The sequence below is a fragment of the Myxine glutinosa genome, chromosome 1, assembly GCF_964187855.1.
Source record: "Myxine glutinosa chromosome 1, kmMyxGlut1.1, whole genome shotgun sequence".
NCBI lineage: Eukaryota > Metazoa > Chordata > Myxini > Myxiniformes > Myxinidae > Myxine > Myxine glutinosa.
The window spans coordinates 324625100-324650939 of NC_136261.1; the positions used below are offsets into that span (position 1 = coordinate 324625100).

Sequence of the window (25840 nt, forward strand, 5' to 3'; positions counted from 1 at the left end):
CTGGGATGGAAAGGAAAAGGTTGGCTCTGGGGATGGAAAAACAGAAATGAAAGATGTGGAATGATAGTGTGGTGAGCCAAAGAGGAAGAGCCTGCTGAAATTGGCAGATGAAGACTGTAGAGGAGACTTCAGAGTGGGGACACACATGGTCTAGCAACAGCAGAAGGGGAGGGGGAGGGGATGACACCAACAGCATGGCTGAAGGATAAAATAGATGGGAAATGGGTTGAGCGGTTGGGGTGGAGGAGATAGACACGGAAGCAAACTCTCTGGAAGTAAAAACTGGAAATTTGGAAGGTGGGGTTGGGTGAAGTTAACGAGGGAGGCCAACTTTGAAATGTGGATTGCCGTAAAGCAATCATTGAGAGCGAGAACCCCAAGAGTTCAATGACTGAGCCCCTGAGACGGTTGTTGAGAAAGTATATGGCAGGGTTTGAGGTATGGTGGAGACGGACTGTTTTCTCTCAGGATTGAAAGACATATTCCAAGTGTTTGACCAGTTTGATTTTTGTCAAGGTCTGAGGAGAGGGAAGAGACTGCTGCCAGTCTGTCAGAAGGATTAGTGATGTCACTGCAGAGAGTGGAGTCCAGCAAAGTTGTAGGATTTTCGAGAGTCAGATAAATCGTTGAAGATGAGGAATAAGACGCAGCCAAGAACGCTGTCTTTGGGTATTCCAGCCTTTACAGGAAGAGAAGAAAGCATTCCATTGAGAGCCACACACGAGGGTGGAGGAAGTCAGTAATCCAAGAATGGAGTTGGCCTTAGATGCCATAGGCAGAAAGTTTGGGAGAGCGAGGCAGGATGCCAGACTGTATCTGAAGCTCGAAATATGTTGAGACGGCCCTGATCTCGTGTTTGATATTGACGGCCTTCATCCATTGTTGGGAGAGATTGAAGCAGGCTGTCCAAGGTAGTGATGAGGTCTATCTGAATCTGAGTTATGATCTGAGATGAGGCTGTTGGAGAAAAGGAATGATTTTTATGTCAACTGCGATAATGGATTCCATGACCTTGCTGGTGATTGAAAGTAAGCTAATTGGTCTGTAGTTGAGGGGATCGGTATTTGCACCTTTTTATGCAATGATGTGAAGTTAGCTAATTTCCAAGCAGATGGGAGATTACCTGTGTTAAATGACAGGCTGAAATTGGCAGAGAGAGGAAGTGCAAGAGCAGCAGAACAGGTCTTCGGTTGTATGAGCTAATGCTGGCTGATGCAGTTGCAGAATCAGTCGAGGGTAACCAGAAACTTTTCCACTCTCTCAGGTGAAGAGACAAAATCCAGGTGCAATTGTATACGACTTGGCAGAGTGGTTGCAGAGAGAGGGGTTGGAGTTGCAAGATTTTGAAGCGAACACCGAAATGAGGCATTCGGCTTCTGACTAGAGTCAGCTGTGGTTCCATTTGCAGTGAAGGAAAGGATAGAAGGGGAGCATACTCCAGTGACAGACTTGACAAGGTGCCACAAGGTTTTAGAGGGTGACAAGTTTGAACTCATTCTTGAGATTGGACAGTTGTTGTTTTCTTGCTCTCCTGAGTGGGGGCATGCTTGTTGCGGAATTTGTGGAATGATCTTAGGTTTTTTGGTTTGATTTGCCTTCGAGGAGTAGAATACAAGTTGTTTTAAAGCAATGGCCTCACCACATGATTCAGAGTATCAAGATTGTGAGGATTGATAAGATAACTGAAGATAAGATGGGATTAATTTGTGCATAAAAGAGCAGGCTTCTGTGGAAACAAGTCTTAAGTGTGATGGCTGCTTTGCATTCCCTGCCATTTTTAACTCAACTGGACGGTTCATCACATACTGAACCCTCCGGCGTCCGTCGTTGTCGGCGTCGTCGTCTGTCGTCCGTTAACTTTTCGACGTTAACACTCCAGCATCCACAAATATCAACCGATTCTGATCAAACTTGACATGCAGCATCCTTGCCCCAAGGACCAGGTTGTTATTACATTTCAGCCCGATCCGTTGAAAAATGGCGGACTTAGGCGACCATTTTGTTTTAGGTCATGAAAACGACGTTAACACTCTCGCGTCCACAAATATTAACAGATTTTGATCAAACTTAGAATGTTTAACCCTTGCCACACAAGGTAGGTTGGTTGCTATTGCATTCCAACCTGATCCGTCACAAAATGGCCGCCATAGGCCGCCATATTGTTTTCAGCTCAGAAACGACGTTAAGACTTTAACGTCCACAAATATTTATGGATTTTGATCAAACTTGGTGTGTGAGACTCTTACCACACAAGGTAGGTTGCTATCGCATGTCAACCCGATCTGTCACAAAATGGCCGCCCACACAACTAGATTTCTGCAACATTGTTGCAAAGTGTAACATTGTATCAATTGTAAAACAAGGACAAGTCTACGGATACAAGGACCTTAAAATTATTACACAAGGTTGTTGGCTTTTCAGTTAAGTCAAATCTAGTACAGACAACTGACCTACTTTGAAGTTGTCCAGTCAGTACAGTTGAGTTCTGCTTCCCTGGAAGCTCTAGTTGGAATTTGTATTGATTTTGTATTCTTGCAAAGGTCCAAAAATATGGGGTATGAGGAAGAGACACCCAGACCAATTTGCAAATAATATAAATAAAGGCCTGCATAATGACAAATATAGTACTTCAACATCTTTAACTTCAACATCTTCAACAATATACCAGACATCTTTGTTCAGCATTTAAAGGAATGGGGCATGGACAAGCAACTATAGGTTGGCAGATTTTGGACAGGTTTTGGACCAAATGGCCTCTTGTGTTTAAGTTCCTTGATGGTGATGGATATCGGAGAAAGACTGCATGATATCTCTTGAGAGAGGCATGTTTGATACAGCCACAGTTGACAATTGCTTGTGCTTTTGTAAAGTTTGTGCCAGTTGGATGCATGGGCAGCTCAAGGAACAACCAGTCAAACTTTCATGCATGTACCTGGACCTGTGAACATTATTTTGCCGCAAAGGGAAGACTTTCTTACCCGCATTGACTGGCAAAAATGCTGCATCATGTCTATTGAGAAACTCACCCTCAGATTACATGATGGAAATGAGTTGTCCCGCCACCTCTTCAAAAGCTAGGCTACGGTCATCAAGGTGATTGGCCATCTTTACCTCCACCGCCGAAGATGGATGGAGGTTGTTTTCACCCCTGTCTTTGTCTGTCTTATATGACACATGTGATGCAACTATTTCCTTAAGTTATTTTGGTAGTGTAAGCTGTTGAGTTCTCTCACGTCGACCTCACTTTTTGAAACAGTGCGGAGGGTATTTCTCGATTTTTCGTTATTGGTACCCTGGTTACTTTTTTGAACAGCGACTGACGTGGAATGGCTTAAATTTCACAATTATGTCGACTTTTGGTCGACTGATGTCTTCAGATAAAGTTGACTTTATGTACTTCTAGGTGAGAAATTGCAGCCGAAGGAAGATGAACAGGTAGGCAAGGTTTTTGGCGATGTGGTTATTATGGCTTCCTTATTTGCATTTATTACCTGTGTTGTGTACTATTGCTGGTGATGGGTTAAACAATCATTTCAAAGTATTTGTGATGTGCTTGATAGGATGAAGATGTTTCAACATTGCATCTGGCCTGGGAAATGCTGGAACTCGCAAAAATTATTTTCAAAAGGTAAAAAAAGGTTGTGACTTTCATTGGTAGTGATGAGGTGCTGGTTTGAATTGGTGCAGTTATTATTTAATGTTCCGCTCAATGTTTAAGGAAGTTACTGGGATGGCAGATCGAATGAAAGTTTCATTAACCTTGTAATGCTTGGTCGTAGAAAAACGTATATTTTCCTCTCGACAGGCAAGCTAATGCGAAGGCCCAATGGAATGCTGCTTATGCACACATGAAGCTTGGAGAATTGGGCATTGAATTGGGTATGTTTTGTATTTAGGTTTTCTTTACTTTATTCTTTTTTGTTTTTTGTTGTTCTTAGTATTTTTGGGGGGGGGAGGGCGGGGTTTTTTTTTTTTTTTTAAATAATTATGCAAGATCGAGGCTCGTGAAAGAGCTAACATTAATCACACAAAAAGACAAACCGACACACAAAACAAAAAACAAGGGGAGCGGCAGACAAGAGGGGGAAGGACACAAACACAACATTTGAGAGCAGGGACATCGGGAGGACTTGGGGGGAGGTGGGAGAGGAATAAAACGTATGAACACTGCAAGGACTCTGGGGTGAATTACCGGGGGTAGAAAAGATCAAGGTTTTCGATGGGGGAAGATAAGAGATGGTGGTGAACAGCTGTTTTAAAGACCTGGAGGGAGGAGTGGGATTGAAGGGAGTGGGGGAGTTTGTTCCAGAGGTGGGAGAAAAGGGGAATGAAAGAGTGAAGGTGAGCAGAGAGCCTAGACTTTGGCAGTTTAACCATAAGAGGGTTGCAGGCAGATCTTGTGCGACCTGAAGGAATATTGGGGGGACAGAGCACAGAGAGAGCTGGGGGAGCAAGGCCGGAGAGGAGTCGGTAGAAGACAAAGACCACCAACCTGCCTGCGGTGAATGAGTGAAAGGCCCTCGGAGTTGACTACATCGCAGGAGATTCCAATGATTCTGAAAGCTTTGGCCTCAACAGCGTGAAGCCGAGCAAGGTGTGAGGCAGGAGCACCAGCCCAGAGGGGGGAACAGTATTCCATTGAGCTGCGGATGAAAGCCTTGCATGTGGTGAGGAGCTCAGGGGTGCCAAGGAAGGACTTCGCACGATGGAGGATGCCCAGTCGGCGACTGGCTTTGGAGGCCAGCTTGGAAATGTGGTTTTCCCAAGAAAGATCATGGCAGATAGTGAGACCCAAAAGCTTGAGCGACAGAACTTCTTGGAGAGGATTGTTGAGAAAGTAGATGGGAGGGTTGTCCAGTCGGTCCTTTCGGAGAGACATTGTAAGAGTGTGAGATTTGTCAGGATTGAAAGACGTGTTCCACTTGTTTGACCAGTCTGTGATTTTGTCCAGGTCTGCAGAGAGTGAGGAGGCTGCAGACTGCCGATCTGAGGGATGAGGAATGGAGCGGCAGATAGTGGAGTCATCAGCAAAGAGATGGAGAGGATTTTCCAGAGAGTCGGAGAGATCATTGTTGAAGACCAGAAATAGCACAGGGCCCAGAACACTACCTTGGGGAACTCCAGCCAGAACAGGAAGGGAAGATGAGAGAAATCCATTCAGGGCCACACGTTGCCTACGACCAGAGAGGAAATCCGCAAGCCATGAGTGGAGATTTCCCTGAATACCATATGAGGTGTGTTTGGTGAGCAGAGCTGGGTGCCAGACTGTATCGAAGGCACGTGATATGTCAAGTGAGACAGCTCTGATTTCCTGTTTGGCATTGAGGACCCTCCATCCATTGTTGAGACACCAGAAGCAACATGTCCAGAGTAGAATGACCTGGTCTGAATCCAAATTGATGATCAGAGATCAAGCCATTGGAGAAGAGGAAGGATTTGATATCTGAAGCAATGATGGATTCCATGACTTTGCTGATAATTGGGAGCAGGCTGATTGGTCTGTAGTTGCAAGGATCTGTTTTTGCACCTTTTTTGTGTAAAGCGGTAATGTTTGCTGATTTCCAAGATGCTGGCAGATGACCTTGAGCAAAAGAGAGTGTGAAAAGAACAGAGAGAGGGTGAGATAGAGCGGCAGAGCAGGATTTTAGGACCCGTGGGCTGATGCCGTCTGGTCCAGTTGTAGAATCAGAGTCGAGGTTTGATAAAAACTTCTCCACCTTGTCAGGAGAGAAGGACACAGAGTCCAGGAGCAGTTGGGTTCGACTGGGAAAGGTGGGAACAGAGAGAGATGGGTTTGGGACACAAGATTTTGAGGCAAACACAGAGTTGAGGCATTCGGCTTTGTCATGTGCGGTGTCAACTGTGTAGCCATTTGAGGTAAGGGAGGGGATGGAGGGGGAACAAACACCAGAAACGGATTTGACCAGACGCCACCAGGATTTGGAGGAAGGAGACAGGTTTGAGAGTTCAATCTTGAGTGTGGAGAGATGGTGCTTCCTGACACTCCTGAGGGTAGAAACACACTTGTTTCGAGCTTGGTGGAAGGAACTGAGATTGCCTTCAGTTGGATTTGCCTTCCAAGATGCAAAGGCAAGTTGTTTCAGGGCAACTGCCTCACCACAAGATTCAGTGTACCATGGACGGGAGGAAGGGTTAGACAACTGAAGACGAGATGGGATAAATCTGTGCATGAGAGAGAGCAGTTTGCTTTGGAAGAATTCCCAGGAAGAATTGATGTCAGAGGCATTAGAGATGGGAGACCAGTCCACTTGATTGATGGCTGCTTGCAGACCGTGCCAGTCGGCCTGAGTGAAATGCCAGACCCGTCGGCGCTGAGGAGGCTCTCTGAGAATGGCCAGTGAGATGTCCACTTTAACAAGCACATGATCAGAAGAACCGATTGGAGCAGAAGAAGAGCAGCAGACATTTGCAGGGAAGTTAGTCATAACCAAGTCCAGAAGAGAAGATACCCCATTGACTGAGATCCGGGTCGGGAAATTGACAGATTGTGTCAGTCCCAATGAGTCGCAGAAGTCCTTTGCTGAGGTGCCATGGCTGGTGAGAGATGAACCCACACCCAGCCAGCTGGCATGATGACAGTTGAAGTCGCCACATATGAGGAAGAGAGAGTTTGGATGAGTTGATAGAAGTTGGTCCATGTTGTCCGACAGAGAAATGTAAATGGAGTCATCACTGTTTGGAGGACGGTACAGAACACATATGAACAAAAGGTGGGAGCGGAGAGGAAGCCGTAGCCAGAGGTACTCCTGTGGGTGGGGTGGAGAGAGGGCAGTGCAGGGAGAGTGAGGAAGAGTTTTTGATAAAGATAGCCACCCCACCACCAGGACGAGGCTCAGGTCTATCGTACCGGAGGAGGGAGTAACCAGGAAGAGATATTAAGGAATCAGAGACATCTTGAAGGAGGAAAGATTCTGTTATGCAGATCAAGTCTGGATTTTCAGAAGCAACCTGAATGGAGAGATCAATCAGGTTTGAGCGAAGGCCCTGGATGTTTGAGGTCCATACCTTTAGTGAGGAGAGAGGGGAGCATCGGGTGCAGGACAGGGGAGGGGAGGGGTAGGGTCAGATGAAGGGTGAGAGGGGGATGTAGGAAGAGCAGTTGATAGTGTGTCAGAGATTACAGAAGAGTTACAAGAAAGGGAAGGATGAGGAGGACGAAAGGTTTGATGGTGATGGAATGAGGCACAGTGAGTTTGTTTGAGGGGGGGGGGGGGGGGCAGAGGAAAGTAGAAGGTTGGGGGAGGTGGAGGTATGACATAGAAGAGACGAAGTGGGGAGGAGGCAGCTTTGAGAAGGAGGTGGGAGGAGGGAGAATTTGGGAGGGATGGTTGGGGGGGAGATTTGAAGGGGAGGGGCAAGGGGGGGGGGGGGAGTTTAGAAAGTGGATGATTAATGAAAGATGAACATATATAACAAATTGGGTTTGTTGTGATTTTCAAGTTAGCGATTCGTTTAAGAACGATGGAGGAGGGATGGGATGAATGAGAATTTAGAGCATGGTGATTTGGAATCATAAGAGATTTAATATTTTTTTGAAATGGAATGAGTTGGAGGAAATTGAAAGGAGCCTTTTAAATAAGAAGAAAAACAGCGTGTTGTAATAAACCACTGAATAAAACACTGAAGGGGATAGTTGAAACATATTTAAACAGAACTGTGAAGAACAATCTTATATTCACAAAAATACCAATGGGGAGAGGAAGCCTAGAGCGACGACCACGAGTCACTTGAACAGGGCAAAAGGTGGAAGGCAAGGGGAAAATGGGGGCGGAGCGAGACAGCGCACGTGGGCAGAGGAAAAAGCACACGAGGAGAAAGGGAAATAAAAGTTTTTTTTGTTTGTTTTTGTGGGGGGGGGGGGGGGGGTTACAACGTTAGACAAATAGTAGATGTTTGGTGAAGCTTGGTGGAGAAGGGGAAATCAAAAAAGCTAGCAAAACAGCGAAGGAAGGAACAACCTTCGACGGGGGAAGCCTGAGGCTGCAAGGCCTTGCTCGCGACGCGGCAAACAAACGATTAATTTATGAAAGATAAACACCGAGAAACTTCCAAGGGGGACACTATAAGTTCACACACCGAACGATAAATACAGTTTCGACAAAATACAATTGTGAACAGACTTAACTTTGAAAAACGTGGAGACCGTGTGGACCGTCGAAAACCCCTGCCACCGTCTCCAAGATCTCGCGATCTCTCGCGAGGTTTGGGGGGAGGGAAGATATAAAGAGAGAGAGGGGTGGGTCCTCCATTTGTTTGCCACTGTTGGATGTTTGACAAATCAACTTGCATTTTATTTTGTTGTTGTTCGGAAGATAATTGTTAGTTTTATTTTATTAAAAGTGAAGTATCATTTTCAGTTTTCACTTGCTTTCAACACTGTAGATGAGTTTAAGCTGGCCACAGAGGACTTCCAAGCAGCATTGGAGATCTTGCAGGTGGAAGGAGCAGATGCACGGAAACTTGCTGAGGCTCATTACCAGCTCGGGTCTGCACTTAACATGGATGGTCAAGCGAAACAAGGCACTGTGCATTTACGAAAAGCATTGGCCACGATCAACAACCACCTTGGTATGTAGTTGTGCACAATATCTTTGTCTTATAATGGAGCATATGTATGTTTGTATATTTGTTACCAAAACGTCGCCGACTTCAAATATATATATATATATATATATATATAAAACGGGATATTCGTGACCGTGAAGAACAGTCGAAAAACACAATCCGTGAAGCAGTGAGGGGTGAGGCGATGAAGCCGTGTGACTATATCTATTAATTACATACTGTTTGGATGTCTGTTGCATCCTGCCTATTATTACGTATGTGTATTATGTAGTTGTATACCTTTTGACCCTTTGGACTGCTGAGACCCCTTTGACCGTTGAAGACCCAAAAGACAACGAAGACACTTGAAAACCCTAAATGATCCCGAAGGTCCAAAATCCCAAAACTACCTGGAGGACCCAAATACACTTGGACCCCGAATACCATTAAAAACCGTGAAGACACAAAAACCCCAAATATCCCGAACTCATTGGACCCATTTGACGAGCTTAGGCTCTTGACCATTTAGAGATTTAGACCACTTGGACCTTTTTAGATTACAAATAAATTTGTACAAAAATGTTTGTATTATGATTGGTGTAAATCATAACACAGAAACAAGTTTAGTCCGGTCATTTCTCAAAACAAGCCCGTGCCTCTGCAGCGCTGTGTGGTGAGATGAGTGTAGCAAGCTGATCCATGCTGTAGGAATAATGGGTCATATTTTTTCATGTTGGTCATCTACTATTGCAATATATTCTGATTATCTCTGCCAACAAGGGTGGATGGAGGTTACGTATGGTTTCACCCCTGTCTTTGTTTGTTTGTTAATTGCAAAAATCGAAGATTTCTCAAATATATTGGTTGGGCTTGTGTGTTATGCTGTCTGTTCTTTCTGTCAATGACATTCAGGTCCCAATTTTAAACCTATCTTCACGAAACTTCAATAAATGGTAGAGTTGTTCATAAGCAAGAAGCTTATTGATTTTTAGATCAAAAGGTTAACACTGGCCAAAAGTCAACTTATTTTGGAGATTTTGCAAGTATCATGCTATGCCAGACATAATTGTTTGTCTGTCAGTGAACAGGATATCTCAAAGTTGTGGACAGATTTGGCCGAAATTTGGTGGAGAGGTTGGTTATGTGACACGGACAAATTGATTAGATTTTGGTGAAGGTCCGGATTCAGATCTGGCCTATCAGGGGGTACAAAATGTAAACTGTTCAGCCTGGTGGAGGTGTGTGCCCTGCTAGGTCTCACCGTCTAAAAAGACCATCTTGTGAACGCTACCATTTCCTTAACAAACCTCTTGAATGTCACTCACAAATGTTTGGGCTTCACCATTGGCCATGATATTTCTTGGGCAAATCCCAAAGCTATGATGAATTCTGAAGTCATCCAATGACTGGGCTTCCTCTGTCAGTCTTTCCATGGCAAATCTAAACTTTAATCAACATAGAAGGACTTCATCTGCAGCTTGATGGAATACTGCACCCCTTCTTCGGCTTGTTTCCTTGCCTTGCACTTCGTGATACCATGTAAATCAAGACTCAACCTCTTCCCACCCCCACCCCCCCCCCCCCCCACTCTTTCCCCTCCAACCCCAATCCTCCTCTTCCACCCCAAGGTTTCTCTTGTGTGCATGTAGTCTGTTCGAACCCACTTCTGGTGAAGCTCTCAAAAGCCAAGCTGAATACTCACCTATAATTTTTTTTTTTTCTGTACCAAATGTCGCGGTTCGTTTAAGAGCTAACACATAAAACACATAAAACACATAACGACAAAAACAAACACACACAAAACATGACAAAGGGAGCAGGGGACAAGAGGGGGAGACTAAATCACAACAACAGTAGAGAACTGTGGAAGGGCGAGGGCTGGGGTGAGGTATGTGGTATAAAACAAATGGACACTACCAGGATTTTCAGGAAAGTAAAGGGAATTTGGAAAAGGTGGATTTGGGGTGTATTAATGGGGGAGAAAAGATAAATGTTTTGGTTGGGGAAAGATAAGTGATGGTGGTGACCAGCTGTTTTGAAGACCTGGAGGGAGGAGTGAGATTGAAGAATGTGGGAGTTTGTTCCAAAGGTGGGGAAAAAGAGGAATACAACAACAACAACATGCATTTTAAAAGGCCATTTTCCCTGCTAGAGCAGGGGTTAGCCTTGCGGTCCCCATGACAATCTTCTCAATTTTGCCCTATTTTCTGCATCTCTCCTTGTTAACCCCCTTGCCCGCATTTCTTCTTCCACCATCTTTAGCCAAGTCTTTCTCGGTCTTCCCCGTCTTCTACTTCCTTCTACATTCATTTCCATCACTCTTCTCAACCAGTCACTTTCATCCTTCCTCAACACATGACCAAACCATCTCAACCTGTTCCTCTTCACAGCATCAATCACAGGCTCTATTCCCATCATCTTTCGCAATTCATCATTTGTCTTCCTCTCTCTCAACGATACTCCACACATCTGTCGAACCATTCGCATTTCCACCCTTTCCAATCTTCGTTGCTGCTCTACGTTCATTACCCATGTCTCGCTCCCATAAATCATAACACTTCTCACACATGCAGCATACACCTTTCCCTTCAGCTTCAACGACACTCACCTCATCAGCACGCCACTCAATTCCCGAAACTTCTTCCATGCACATCTCACTCGAGCAACCGTTGCCGAGTCTGATCCACCTTCTCCATTCAGCATGTCTCCGAAGTAGCAAAATGTTTTCACACCTTCCAGCTTCACGCCGTCTCCAAGATCCAACTCAACATTTCCTCCATCTGCAGCTCCCTCTGTGCACACCTTACATTTGAATGTAGCTGCCACACTGGTTAATGACCCTCAGACCACTACATTTTTGATGAACCCACTCAGCGCACATTGTACACTGAATGGAGTTCACTCCGACACCCTTCCTACACACAGCACAGGGCCACTTCCCAGTTCTTTCCACCTCACCACATGCTTTACCACTTGCCATCACCTTAGTCTTTCTGATATTCACCTTCAGACCTTTTGTCTCCATACATTCCTTCCACGTGTTCCGCTTTTCCTTCAGTCCATCCATACTTTCCGCAATCAACACCAGATCATCTGCATACAACAACTCCCACGGTAAACCCTCCTTTACGTTCTGAGCCAGCACCTCCATCACAGCTACAAATAGTAGTGGACTTAGTACCGACCCCTGATGCACTCCCACCTTCACCTCAAACTCACCACTGTTCCCGTCCTTCGTCCTTACAGCTGTGCGCGCTCTTTTGTGTATTGCCATCACTACTCTGATCAACCATTCCTCCACTCCTAACTTCCTCAATGCCCATGTCAATACTTTGCGTGGAACCCGATCAAATGCTTTCTCCAGATCAACAAACCCAAGAAACGACTTCTTCCTCTTCTCCATGTACTTCTCCTGCAACTGCCTCACAATGAAAAGTGCGTCTGTCGTTCCTCTTCCTGGCATGAATCCAAACTGCATTTCGTCGATCTTCACTTTCTTCCTTATCCTCCTCTCCAACACCCTTTCCAATACCTTCATTCCATGCTCCAATAACTTTATCGCTCGGTACGAACCACACTCCAGAGGGTCACCTTTCCCCTTGTATAGAGGGACGAGGGTACTCAGTTCTCAATCCACTGGAATGCGGCCTTCTTTCACCACCAGATTACAGATCTCTGTCATTCTCTTCACACCCCAACTTCCTGCTGCCTTCAACATATCTCCCACAACTCCCGTCGGCTCTCCCGCTTTTCTACCCTTCATTGCTTTTATCGCTTCCTCAACTTCCTTCTCAGTTATCTTCTCTGCCGGTCCTAAAACTGGGTTACTCTCTATGTTGCCATCCCATTCATTCTCTGTATTCAACAGCATTTCCATATATCTTTTCCATCTTCCTTTAATTCCATCTGGGTCGACAACGATTTGTCCCACTTCATCCTTCAAGCAACTCACCCCCATCACATCACACCTCTTTCGCTATCTGCTTTGCAATCCTGAATACTGCGTTCTGACCCTCTTCCGAATCCAAGCGTTCTCCGAACATTTTCCTACATGCCTCCTGCGCCTTTGCTACCTCTTTCTTTGCAGCCTTCCTGGCTGCCTTATAACTTTCATGCTCTGCTGTTTCTGCTCCCGTACCCTTCGCCTTCTGCCACTCGAACTTCTTCCTCTTCTCGTCAATCCTCTTTCCAACTTCATCATCCCACCACCATGTTTCCGAGTGCCTCGGTGGTCCTTTTGTCCATCCACATACCTCACCAACGGCTCCCAACAGACTAGCTTTCATTGACATCCAACCACTTTCAAGCTCAACCACAAGGAAAAAAGAGGAATGAAAGAGTGAATGTGAGCAGAGTCTTGATTTTGGCAGTTTCACCAGAAGAAGGTTTCTGACGGATCTTGTGCATCCTGAAGTAATATTTGGGGGTCAGAGCAGGGGGTGCAAGGCCCGAGAGAAGTCGCTAGAAGATAGACTGCCAACCTACCTGTGGTGAGCGAGTGTGAAAGGCCCTCAGAATCGGCTTCCTCGCTGGAGATACCAACTATCCTGACAGCTTTGGTTTTTACAGCGTGAAGCCGAGCTAGGTTTGAGGCAGGAGCACCAGCCCAGAGGGGAGAGCAATATTCCATCAAGCTGCAGATGAAAGCTTTATATGTGGTGAAGGAGATCAGAGGTATCCAGAAAGGACTTTGCACGATGGAGGATGCCCAGTCGGCGACTGGCTTTGGAGGCCAGCTTGGAAATATTGTTTTCCCAGGAAAGATGATGGTTGATAGTGAGAGGTCGTTACTTGTCCAATCTCAACCAAACTTGACAGGATGGTGTTCTCAAACAAACTCAACCAAAGTTGACAGGATAGCTCAGCATGGTGTTTCGTGCGATACACACACCAAAAGTAAAAATTATGACCACACACTATTCTATGAATTCCAACCTATGATTACCTTCCTTTTTGAAGTCGCTACTTCTGTTTAACACTAAACTGAAAGCATTTTTGTGCAAGCCCTGCGTCCTTAAGGCATTCTCTGATTTATCGCGTTACCGTAGACTAACGGATCCGAGCCGTCTCAACTTGCTAGGCCTTTAGGTAGGGTGCTTAAATGAGTATTTATGCATGAATTATATATCCAATTTCTTGTCTGATTATTTTGTTTTTTTGTTTTTTTTCCTAGCCACCAGTGGACTGTACATGGATTCTTTATAACTTGTATATTTGGGGCCTTGTATGTCATTCCTCCCAGTCATGGTTTAAGTGTGATGTGCGATATTAGCCTTGACACTCTTACGACCCAATTGTGACCTTTTTTCGATGTGTAACCATTTATAATGCACACTTGCCTCTTAGCTGGCCAGCCTGCATTTGAATCTCAACCCAGCTATAAAGTGTCATCCCGATGTTTCACAGGCAGGGCGATTCATCAGTGTGCTGTCCCTCGGATAGACGTTTAACTGGGTGTCCCATCTTCTGCCATAAGTTGGTGGACGTTTAAAAAAAAAAAAAGATTCTCAAGGAGTAGGCAAGTTGTCGCCGGCACCTTGAACAAATTCCGAACTACTGCTCTTGCCCGAGTCAAACGTGAGGCCTGGCCAGCTGGTTCGTGAAAGACTTTGGCCAAGCTTCCCCCGGTCAACCCGACAAAGAGGAATAATTGTGGCTACTAAAGAAGTATTAACCCACCACCATCCACATGACGTACCCTGGCCGCTCCCATAAGGAGCGGATGTTTCTATCTAAAAGAAGAAGAAACAAATACCTCCTTCCACTTTCACCCACCCCTTACAGCAATGTGGTGTGTTTAAGTTTTCTTATTTGCAAAACTTTTTTTTTTTTTTGTATGCAAGATCAAGGCTCGTGTAAGAGCTAATTTGCTGTTTAAATCTCTGGAATTGAATGTATGCAGCGGAAAAGTTGTAGTTATTTTGGAGGAAAGCTAGTGAGGTCAGCTGTGTTGCCACAACATACCAAGAGCTGTCTGTATATATTAAGTTATTTGGCAACTCAGATTTTCAAAGTTGTAGTTCTTTTGGAGGATATATTTGAAACAACCTTTGTGCTCAGACAAGGATTTGGAATATCTTCTATTTTATCGGTGTGAATTCTTTGTGACAGCAACACTCATAAGCCAGAGTCTGGAATCCAAGGAGCAACTCGAAGAGATTGCGGAATTGGAGTCTCTTCTGCCGGAGATAGAAGAAAAGATCTTGGACGTCAAACTGAAATGGAGAATTGGCCAGGTTAAAGGCAGTTTGAGATGAATTGATAAAATGTGACCGATTTATGTGAAAACTTGACTAGTTTGGTGTGGTTTAGTTAGATCGTGTCCATGACTTTGCTGAACTTGGAAAAAAAAAAAAAAATCTATTTTCCAAACAAATGTCTTTTTTACCATATCAATGACAGCCGACATTTCAAATTTTTCATTAGGCGTGTTTTTGTTTTCTGATCACAACGAAACATAATGCTGTATTCATGCAGCACCATCTTGGACTCTGTTTCCTTATTGGTATAATGGAAGTTATTAGCTCACCTGGCACGTAGTTCCGGGGAGCTGATGTGATGGCACGTTGTCGGTTCCTAAACACTTGCACCTAACTGCTGATGGGATTGTGACCAAACTTGGCACAAATGATATTTGCTACGTTGACTAAAGTTTGTTCACTGCATTAAAAAAATGGGGGTCTACCGGAGGTCAGTGGATGCATGTTTGACCCCCAAAAATAGGAATTTGCTTTTTCCTCAAACTACACACGCTATTTTGATAAAACTTGACAATGACCATCACCTGTGATGTATCAAAGTTTGTTCATGGCATTAAAAAAAAAATTGGGCTCAAAGGGGATCTACCGGGGGTCCCCTCCCCCACCCCCCACCCCAAATACGTATTTGCTCTCTCCTCTAAAACTACACACAATTTCAATGAAACTTGACCACATGGGGTTGGGGAGAAGGGGTGTTTGCCCACTCCCCAAAATAGTTTTTTGTTTTGTTTTTTTCGTTTAATGGCTTATGATTACGTTGGTATGATTCTGCGTGTTGCCCTGTCTCTTAGCAACCATTGAAATACAGTGATACTGTTAAATACCTTTATTTGGTGTCGTATACTGCTTTATTCTACAAGGTGACCGCTCAGGGGTATGACCCCAATTTCTTTTAAATACAATCAAGGATCGAGGAGTTGGATTTGAGGATTTAAAAAAACCATTAATCTGGCCATAACAGAATGAATGGAAGTGGAAACAGTTTGGATTTTTCCTTGGAATACCCCGCTAATAGTCTTTGTTCTTGGGTGAAGTGCTTGTGAGACGGCAAAATATCAAGTTTTGAGTTGAGAAATGCTGTAAATGCTAGGCTGTTGCAGGACTAAGGTGTGGGCCTTTGTGCTTCTGAGATTATTTGGACTCACCATTGTTGGCAGCTTTCAATATTGTGGTTTACTAAATTATTGCTTTGTTTAGGATGTAAGCTGCACATTGAAAAGTGATGGGACACAGGAAGTGAAAAGCATTCCCCATTTGGTCTGCAAAAAGGTAACTGCGATTTCATCCCACGAGTGACTTTTAAGGATACCAAGAGTTGTTTAAGTTATTTGACATTTGAAATATTCTCAAAAGGGAGCATAATTAGATTTTTATATATTGTGGATATGACTCCTCGGTGTTAATGAAATGGTTAATATAGTATAGCTATTCCCATATTGTGTTTGGAATAAGTGTAAAGTAATTTCAATGTCATTGTCTATCTGCATCGCTAATTCGTATCTCTAGAAATGTAAAATAAACCCCTGTGTCCCAAAAAAATTACATCCCGTTTGATCTTTATTTCATGTTCTTACCTTTTTTTTTTTTTTTTAATGTGCTTTAGGAGTGTTCATGAAGGACCACAACCCTTAGTCGAGGTGTTAAAATGGTGCCCAGGTTATCCGGGCCTTTGCTCGTCAACTCAGTGAGGTCAGAGGTCATGTGAGGCTCACCCCACCTTCGGACCAGGCCGTCACCCAATGTGCATCAAAATCAGCTGAAGCAGATGCCCAAGAGCAAATAACCAGACGAGCATGCAAAAACATGGCAATGAGCACACTATACGTACAAAACAAAACGAATCAATCTGGAGTGTTTTGCTAAACTTGCATTTCCTCTGATCATTCAGGTTAGAAAAAAGAAGTTGCCAATCCTGGAAACTCAAAAGAAACAAGTTTGTTTAATGGTTGCTCGTTTGATCCGGGATAGGTACTACATGAGAAACTTCAGTGATGGAATTTAGCCTGACTAATTTTTGGTTTAAGATGAATTCAAAAATGTCAGTTTAGTCTAAGTGCTTAGTGATTGGATATTTATTTATTTATTTGCCAAATGAGCTTTAACTCCCAATTAGTTGATTAGATTTCCCCCTGTTTGGCATGCACTGTTGCTCCACTAAATGTTTTTGTGTGAAGTGTTCGTTTGTGAGACAGCAAAATGTCAAATTTCGAGTTGAAATGCTAAACATATGTTGCAGGACCAAGGTTTGGGCCCTTCGACTTCTGAGACATCCAATGTAAGTGTTCATTGGACTCGACGTTGTGTTGTCAACTTTCAGGATTGTTTTAATTATTACTTTGTTTAGGATGCAAGCCGTGCAATGAAAAGTGATGGGATGCAGGAAGAAGTGAAAAGCATTGCCCATTTGGTCCGCAAAAAGGTAACTGCAGTTTCATCCCACAATTGACTCTTAAAGTTCCACAGACACATACTTTTTATTGTGACCGTATTAATTTTAAATGATTAAACAAAAAACTGAATGTGTTTTTATTTTAATTTTTTGTTAGTTAAAAAAGTGAATCTGACAGGTGCCGCCCCTAAAAAGTTTAGAAAACCTCGGTCGTCATGTCATCTGCGTGACGTTGAAATGTTGTCTCGGCACGCAATGAATAATGGCCGCACAACTCGCTTCAGACTTTTCGACGTGAATTTTACGAATAATTTCTGAACAGGAATTCTCAAATTATATTGTACACTGAAGGTGAATCTGGATGCAAGTGATAACTTGCCAGGCTGTAATTTCTTCAGGATGCAGGTGATACATGACTCGCCTATTCTGTGATATACCGTAAGATCTTTGACGTCCACTAATGAGACACCTTATTATTTTTATTTTTTTGTATACAAGATCGAGGCTCGTGTAAGAGCTAACATTAATCACAAAAAAAAAAACGGACACATAAAACATATAATAAAGGGAGCGGGAGACAAGATGGGGAGAGAGGGAAGCACACAAGTACAACATTTGAGAGCAGGGACATCGGGAGATCTGTGGGAGGGAGAGGGCTTGGGGGGCAGAGGAATGGGAAGGGGGGGGGTATAAAACACATGGACACTGCTAGGACTTCCAGGAAATATCTGGGGTGATTTAACTGGGGTAGAAAAGATCAGGGTTTTGGATGGGGGAAGATAAGCGATGGTGGTGAACAGCTGTTTTAAAGACCTGGAGGGAAGAGTGGGATTGAAGAGGGTGAGGGTGTTTGTTCCAGAGGTGGGGGTAAAGAGGAATGAAAGAGTGAAGGTGAGCAGAGTCTTGATTTTGGCAGTTTCACCAGAAGAGGGTTGCTGGCAGATCTTGTACGACCTGTTGGAATATTTGGGGGACAGAGCACAGATATAGCTGGGGGAGCAAGGCCTGATAGGAGTCTGCAGAAGACAAAGACAAGCTACCTGCCTGCGGTGAGTGAGTGAAAGGCCCTCGGAGTTGGCTTAATCGCAGGAGATTCCAATGATTCTGAAAGCTTTGGTTTCAACAGCGTGAAGCCGAGCTAGGTGTGAGGCAGGATCACTGGCCCAGAGGGGGGGAACAGTATTCCATTGAGCTGTGGATGAAAGCCTTGTATATGGTGAGGAGCTCAGGTGTGCCAAGGAAGGAATTCGCACGACGGAGGATGCCCAGTCGGCGACTGGCTATGGAGGCCAGCTTGGAAATGTGGTTTTCCCAAGAAAGATCATGGCAGATAGTGAGACACAAAAGCTTGAGCGACACAACTTCTGGGAGAGGATTGTTGAGAAAGTAGATGGGAGGGTTTTCCAGTCGGTCTTTTTGGACAGACATATTAAGAGTGTGAGATTTGTCAGGATTGAAAGACATGTTCCACTTGTTTGACCAGTCTGATTTTGTCCAGGTCTGCAGAGTGAGGAGGCTGCAGACTTCCGATCTGAGGGATGAGGAATGGAGCGGCAGATAGTGGAGTCATCAGCAAAGAGATAGAGAGGATTTTCCAGAGTCGGAGAGATCATTGATGAAGACCAGAAATCGCACAGGGCCCAGAACAATACCTTGGGGAACCACCCAGAACAGGAAGGGGAGATGAGAGAAATCCATTCAGGGCCACACATTGCCTACGACCAGAGAGGAAGTCAGCAAGCCATGAGTGGAGATTTCCATGGATACCATAGGAGGAGAGTTTGGTGAGCAGAGCTGGGTGCCCGACTGTATCGAAGGCATGTGATATGTCAAGTGAGACAGCTCTGATTTCCTGTTTGGCATTGAGGACCTCCATCCATTGTTGAGACAGCAGAAGCAACATGTCCAGAGTAGAATGACCTGGTCTGAATCCAAATTGATGATCAGAGATCAAGCCATTGGAGAAGAGAAAGGATTTGATATCCGAAGCAATGATGGATTCCATGACTTTGCTGATAATTGGAAGCAGGCTGATTGGTCTGTGGTTGCAAGGATCTGTTTTTGCACCTTTTTGTGTAAAGCGGTAATGTTTGCTGATTTCCAAGATGCTGGCAGATGACCTTGAGAAAAAGAGAGGGTGAAAAGAACAGAGAGAGGGTGAGATAGAGCGGAAGAGCAGGATTTTAGGACCCGTGGGCTGATGCCGTCTGGTGCAGTTGCAGAATCAGAGTTGAGGTTTGACAAAAACTTATCCACTTTGTCAGGAGAGAAGGACACAGAGTAAAGGAGCAGTTGGGTTCAACTGGGTAAGGTGGGAACAGAGAGAGATGGGTTTGGGGCAACATTTTGAGGCAAACACAGAGTTGAGGCATTCGGCTTTGTCACGTGCAGTGTCAACTGTGTAGCCATTTGAGGTAAGGGAGGGGATGGAGGGGGAACAAACACCAGAAACGGATTTGACCAGATGCCACCAGGATTTGGAGGAAGGAGACAGGTTTGAGAGTTCAATCTTGAGTGTGGAGGGACGGTGCTTCCTGGCACTCCTAAGGGTAGACACACACTTGTTCCGAGCTTGGTGGAAAGAACTGAAATTGCCTTCAGTTGGATTTGCCTTCCAAGAGGCAAAGGCAAGTTGTTTCTGGGCAACTGCCTCACCACAATATTCCGTGTACCATGGACAGGAGGAAGGATAACACAACTGAAGACGAGATGGGATAAATCTGTGCATGAGAAAGAGCAGTTTCCTTTGGAAGAATTCCCAGGAAGAATTGATGTCAGAGGCAGTAGAGATGGGAGACCAGTCCAGATGATTGATGGCTGCTTGCAGACCGTGCCAGTCAGCCTGAGTGAAATGCCAGACTCGTCTCCGCTGAGAAGTCTCTCTGAGAATAGCCAGAGAGATGTCCACTTTAACAAGCACATGATCAGAAGAACCCATTGGAGCAGAAGAAGAGCAGCAGACATTTGCAGGGAAGTTAGTCATAACCAAGTCCAGAAGAGAAGATACTCCATTGACTGCGATCCGGGTCGGGAAATTGACAGATTGTGTCTGTCTCAATGAGTCGCAGAAGTCCTTTGCTGAGGTGCCATGGCTGGTGAGAGGAACACACACCCAGCCAGCTGGGATGATGACAGTTGAAGTCACCACATATGAGGAAGAGAGAGTTTGGATAAGTTGATAGAAGTTGGTCCATGTTGTCCGACAGCGAAATGTAAATGGAGTCATCACTGTTTGGAGGACGGTACAGAACACATATGAACAAAAGGTGGGAGCGGAGAGGAAGCCGTAGCCAGAGGTACTCCTGGGGGTGGGGTGGAGAGAGGGCAGTGCAAGGAGAGTGAGGAAGAGAGTTTTTATAAAGATAGCCACCCCACCACCAGGACGAGGCTCAGGTCTATCATACCGGAGGAGGGAGTAACCAGGAAGAGATATTAAGGAATCGGAGACATCTTGTAGGAGGAAAGTTTCTGTTAAGCAGATCAAGTCTGGATTGTCAGAATCAACCTGAATGGAGAGATCAATGAGGTTTGAGCGAAGGCCCCGGATGTTTGAGGCCATACCGTTAATGAGGAGAGAGGGGGAGCATCGGGTGCAGGACAATGGAGGGGTAGGGTCAGATGAAGGATGAGCGGGGGAGGTAGGGAGAGCAGTTGATAGTGTGTCAGAGATTACAGAAGAGTTACAAGAAAGGAAGGATGAGGAGGACGAAAGGTTTGATGGTGATGGGATGAGGTACAGTGAGAGGTTGTTTGAGGGGGGGGTGGGGTGGCAGAGGAAAGTAGAAGGTTGGGGGAGGTGGAGGTATGAGATAGAAGGGAGACGAAGTGTGGAGGAGGCAGCTTTGAGAAGGAGGTGGGAGGATGGAGAATTTGGGAGGGATGGTTGGGGGTGAGATTTGAAGGGGAGGGGTTGGGGTGGAGTTTTGAATGGGAGGGGAAAGGGGGGAGATTTGGAGGGGAGGGGCAAGGGGGGAGTTTAGAATGTGGATGATTAATGAAAGATGAACATTTATTTATAACAAATTGGGTTTATTGTGATTTTCAAGTTAGCGATCCGTTTAAGAACGATGGAGGAGGGGTGGAATGAATGAGAATTTAGAGCATGTAGTTTGAGAATTATAAGAGATTGAATATTTTTTTGAAATGGAATGAGTTGAAGAGGAAATTGAAAGGAGCCTTTTAAATAGGAAGAACAACAGCGTGTTGTAATAAACCACTGAATAAAACACTGCAGGGGAAAGTTTAAACATGTTGAAACAGAACCGTGAAGAACAATCTTATATTCACAGATACCAACGGGGAGAGGGCCTTGAGGGACAACCACGAGTCACGTGAACAGGGGAAAAGGTGGAAGGCAAGGAGATAATGGGGGCGGGGCAGGACAGCGCACGTGGACAGAGGCGCACGATGGGACAAAAGCACACGATGGGACAAAAGCACACGATGGTACAAAAGCACACGAGGAGAAAGGGAAATAATATTTTATTTTTTTTGGAGGGAGGGGTGGGGGTGGCGATTACAACGTTAAACAAAGAGTAGATGTTCGGGGAAGTTTGGGGGAGAAGGGAAAATCAAAAAACCTAGCAAAAACAGCGAAGGAAGGAACAAACTTCGACGGGGGAAGCCCGATGCAAGGCCGCACACGCGTGGTAAACAAACGATTAATTTATGAAAGATAAACACCGAGAAACTTCCAAGGGGCACACTATAGGTTCACACACAGAAAGATAAATACAGTTTCGACAAAATACAATTGTGAACAATGACTTAACTTTGAAAACGTGGAGACCGTGTAGAGCTTTGAAAATCCGTGACGTCGTCTCCAAGATCTCGCGAGCCTCATATAATAATACTTCCACAATTTTCACTCTTTCATGACATCCAGAATATTTTGCTTGTTAGTTTTGCACTCGTAATTCACTTTTATATTTTCACACTTTCACCTTTCTTGGAAAGTTTCCAAACATTTACTGCACAAATTACACATTCAAAATAAAATGGTGAATGAGAATAAAATGACTTTTACACAAGAATCATTTTATTCCTCCATCCATAAGCATGTGCTCGACATGCAACATATAACAAGTGTGTATGTGGCAATATAACAAATGTCATTTAAAATCACGTGTTAAAAACCCAGAGATTGTTGACATTATTTTTATTTTCCAGAGGAAACAAGAAGAAATTGGCAAGATTTCTGAACTGAAAAAGCGCAAGACGTCTCCCAATGAAATGGAATGTAGTATGGAGCAGGTGGGGGCTACACTACCCGTGAACATCCCCATGTGAATTGGGGTTGTTTGACAATCACCGTTGCCTTGTTTTGCAGGAAAACGATTGATTTTAAAGGATGAAGTATTGGCACTTCTTACTTCACATTGAAAGTATTGGTTCGCACAAGTATGTCTGCTTTAAATAAAGAACATTTTGGTATTGTTTAATTTTGTCTCTCTTCTGTCAACAACTTGTGCATGTCCCGTCACTTGTGATGTGACTACTTTGCTTGTCGTGATTCTCTAAAAAATTTATCACTCGGTCTCCCAGAAGCCCAAGTTAGAAAAGGAAAATTTAAGTTGTGCTCCTTGACTGTTGCACCAAAAGGTTTATTTGAAATGAATGCCATTGTGAACATTGTTGAATCGCAGGTTTTGTTGGTGCATAATCCTGACTTGTAGAATGCCTTTTTACCACTTTTTAAACCAATTGTGGTTCAGATTCCATGAATCGGTTCACGACAAATTGTGCCTTGTTTGACTCTGGCAAGCATGTTGGAGTGAGATGTGCAGTTGTTCTTATTCGGTGAGGTGTGTGTTGACCTTGTGACTCGGTTAGGACTCTGTTTTCGCAATCCAACATCTTCTCCCAACCACCATTCCACATCCACATTGCTCCACCTTCCTCCGTCTCCTCTCCGTTAAACGATGGAGTTATGGTTGAAGAGTGTTTGAATATGGGAAATTCACATGTAAGCAGGCTATGGCAGTATCACTTCATGACATCTTTAAATTCTTGTGTTGAGAATTGAATGGCAGTAGGGGAGGAAATGTTACTGTGGATTTTGTGGGTGGGGAAGGTGTGTGTGTCGGCAGGAATGGATTAAGCTCTGGAGGAGCGGTGATTGCGCCCCCCCCCCCCCCCACCCCTAGGTGATTTGACCCTTGCAGTCAGTGGTGTCTGGAAATTGGAAGCCCATCGGCGGGGGGGGGGGGGGGGGTCTGGTTTGGTGCCCTCGAGGTATGGCGACCGCAAGGAATCTGGTGTGGAGACCTTCCCGGCGGGACGACAGCTAATGAGCTGTTTGGCTGTCACGGGGCCTAGAATTGAAAGGGGGGAAGGGGAAGAAGTCACAGGTCACACTTGCTTTTTGGATTGTGGGCACCACAGCCTGAAGCACCCCCACCATCTTGCTTGTGCGGTACCTCCTTGCTGCCGAGTTGAGAATGGCACATTTGTGTAACGACATCTATGCCATGGTCTTGCAGGGGTGTGAAATAAGTGTATTGATTAATTATTGACATGTGCGTGAATTATTATTGGGTTTGTGTGAATGAATGGGGGGAAAAAAAATCCACCGAGCCATGTCGCTCACCTGTAACACCAGGACAGGGCCCATGGAAATGTGGGTGCATTGAGATGGCTCCGCAGGTAACATTGGACATTGTAGCATCCACTAGGGGACGTGGTCTGTCGAGGGACCCAGGGTTGTACAAACTTTTTGCATTTTTTTTATAAAGGTTTTGTGGTTAAGGTGGAGTTTGTGTTTTGGCATTTCTCTTCTCGCCCCAGGAGTTAGGAGCGAGGAACCAAGAGTGAGAATATTGTACTCCTTTCCTTTCCGATGCCATCTCCAGGCACTGCAAAACGTCATTGCCGGGCAGTGACGCACGCTGAAAGGGAGTACTCAGTTTTCACTCTGTTTTCGTTTGTTTTCTTTCTTGTTTGTTTGTTTGTTTGTCCGGGCGATATCTCAGCCATCCTTTGAGCTACGAAGCTGAAATTTTGGCACAATAGTGAGCAAGTCCTTTTTCAAAAACGGTATTTTTTGTTTTTTGATTAATCAATAATTAACTTTATTAATTTAATATTAAAATAATTGATTAACTTTATTAATTGCTAATAATTAAATAACTCCTCAATTAATTATTAATTGAGGAGTTATTTAATTATGAGCGATTAATAAAGGACTTATTTAATTAATCAAATTTCCTTTCTCTTCTGACCATTATCTCAGGCACCTTTTGAGTTAGGAAGCTGAGTGGACATGCCAAAGACCAGGTGATTTGGCTGCAAAGACTATTTTTGATTTATGAATTCATCAATTCATCAATTCATCAATTAATCGATTAATTATTCGATTAATGACAGTTTTTGTTTTTTTTAAGTTACACATTCTGATGAAATGGTGGTGGTTTATGTGTTCTCTGACCGAATTGATTAATAATTTAATTTTTTCATGATTATTATTTATTTATTTTCATTATTAATCATTTATTTATTTTCTTTCTCATTTGGCCAATATCTCAGGCACCTTTTGAGCTTGGAAGCTAATATTTGGACATGAGTGACCAAGTGATGTGGCTATCAAGGATATTTTTGATTTATTGATTAATCAATCAATTAATCGATTAATTATTTAATTATTCGATTAATTACTAAAAAAAATATATACAAGTACAACAAGTACAGATACATTCAAAGTACACCGCCCCATGCCAAATAATTAAATATGCTGCAGCGCGGCATTGCCGGGGCGCCTCAGGCGCCCGGCAATACCGCAGTGCAGCTCATTGAGGCTGCATTGGGAGGGAGAGGTGTACACTAATTGATTGATTAATTGTATAATTAAAATCAATAAAAGATTATCACAAAATATTTTCATAATCGATTGGCTAATCGCATAACTAAACCAGTAGTGCTTCATCCGAAGATGTATCTTTTAGAAATTTAATTAAATAAGTCATTTATAAAAAAATTAATAATTAATTGATTACTCAATAAATAATTAATCGATTAATCAATAAATACTTAATAGATGAAATGATTAATCAATAAATCAAAAATATCCTTGATAGCCACATCACTTGGTCACTCATGTCCAAATATTAGCTTCCCAGCTCAAAAGGTGCCTGAGATATTAGCCAAATGAGAAAGAAAATAAATAAATGATTAATAATGAAAATAAATAAATAATAATCATAAAAAAATTAAATTATTAATCAATTTGGTCAGAGAACACATAAACTACCACTATTTCATCAGAATCTGTAACTTTAAAAAAAAAATTTTTTTGTCATTAATCGAATAATTAAATAATTAATCGATTAATTGATTAATTAATAAATCAAAAATATCCTTTGCAGCCAAATCACCTGGTCATTGGCATGTCCAAATATCAGCTTCCTAACTGAAAAGGTGCCTGAGTTAATAATGGTCAGAAGATAAATGAAATTTAATTAATTAAATAAGTACTTAATTAAACGCTAATAATTAAATAACTCCTCAATTAATTGATTATTCAAAAAACAAAAAATACCGTATTTGACAAAGGACTTGCTCACTACTGTGCCGAAATTTCAGCTTCCTAGCTCAAAGGATGGCTGAGATATCGTCCGGACAACCAAGAAAG

At 43.7% G+C, this 25840-nt stretch overlaps 1 protein-coding gene across 2 annotated transcripts in view; it reads left to right on the forward strand.

Annotated features, from left to right (window-relative positions):
• Positions 1 to 22651, forward strand: part of LOC137419498 (nuclear autoantigenic sperm protein-like) — a 66450-nt gene extending 43799 nt beyond the window's left edge. The window contains exons 7-15 of one of the 2 annotated variants that reach the window (XM_078771023.1): positions 3404 to 3435; positions 3561 to 3628; positions 3806 to 3879; positions 8404 to 8589; positions 14677 to 14801; positions 16023 to 16094; positions 17170 to 17244; positions 22384 to 22467; positions 22544 to 22651. In XM_078771023.1, the coding sequence (XP_078627149.1) occupies positions 3404 to 3435; positions 3561 to 3628; positions 3806 to 3879; positions 8404 to 8589; positions 14677 to 14801; positions 16023 to 16094; positions 17170 to 17244; positions 22384 to 22467; positions 22544 to 22555 (728 nt within the window). In that variant the 3' untranslated portion in view covers positions 22556 to 22651. Of the gene's footprint in view, positions 1 to 3403; positions 3436 to 3560; positions 3629 to 3805; positions 3880 to 8403; positions 8590 to 14676; positions 14802 to 16022; positions 16095 to 17169; positions 17245 to 22383 lie in introns of both variants that reach the window. The other variant, XM_068105527.2, reaches the window with a different exon arrangement.
• The last annotated feature ends 3189 nt before the right edge of the window (positions 22652 to 25840 follow it).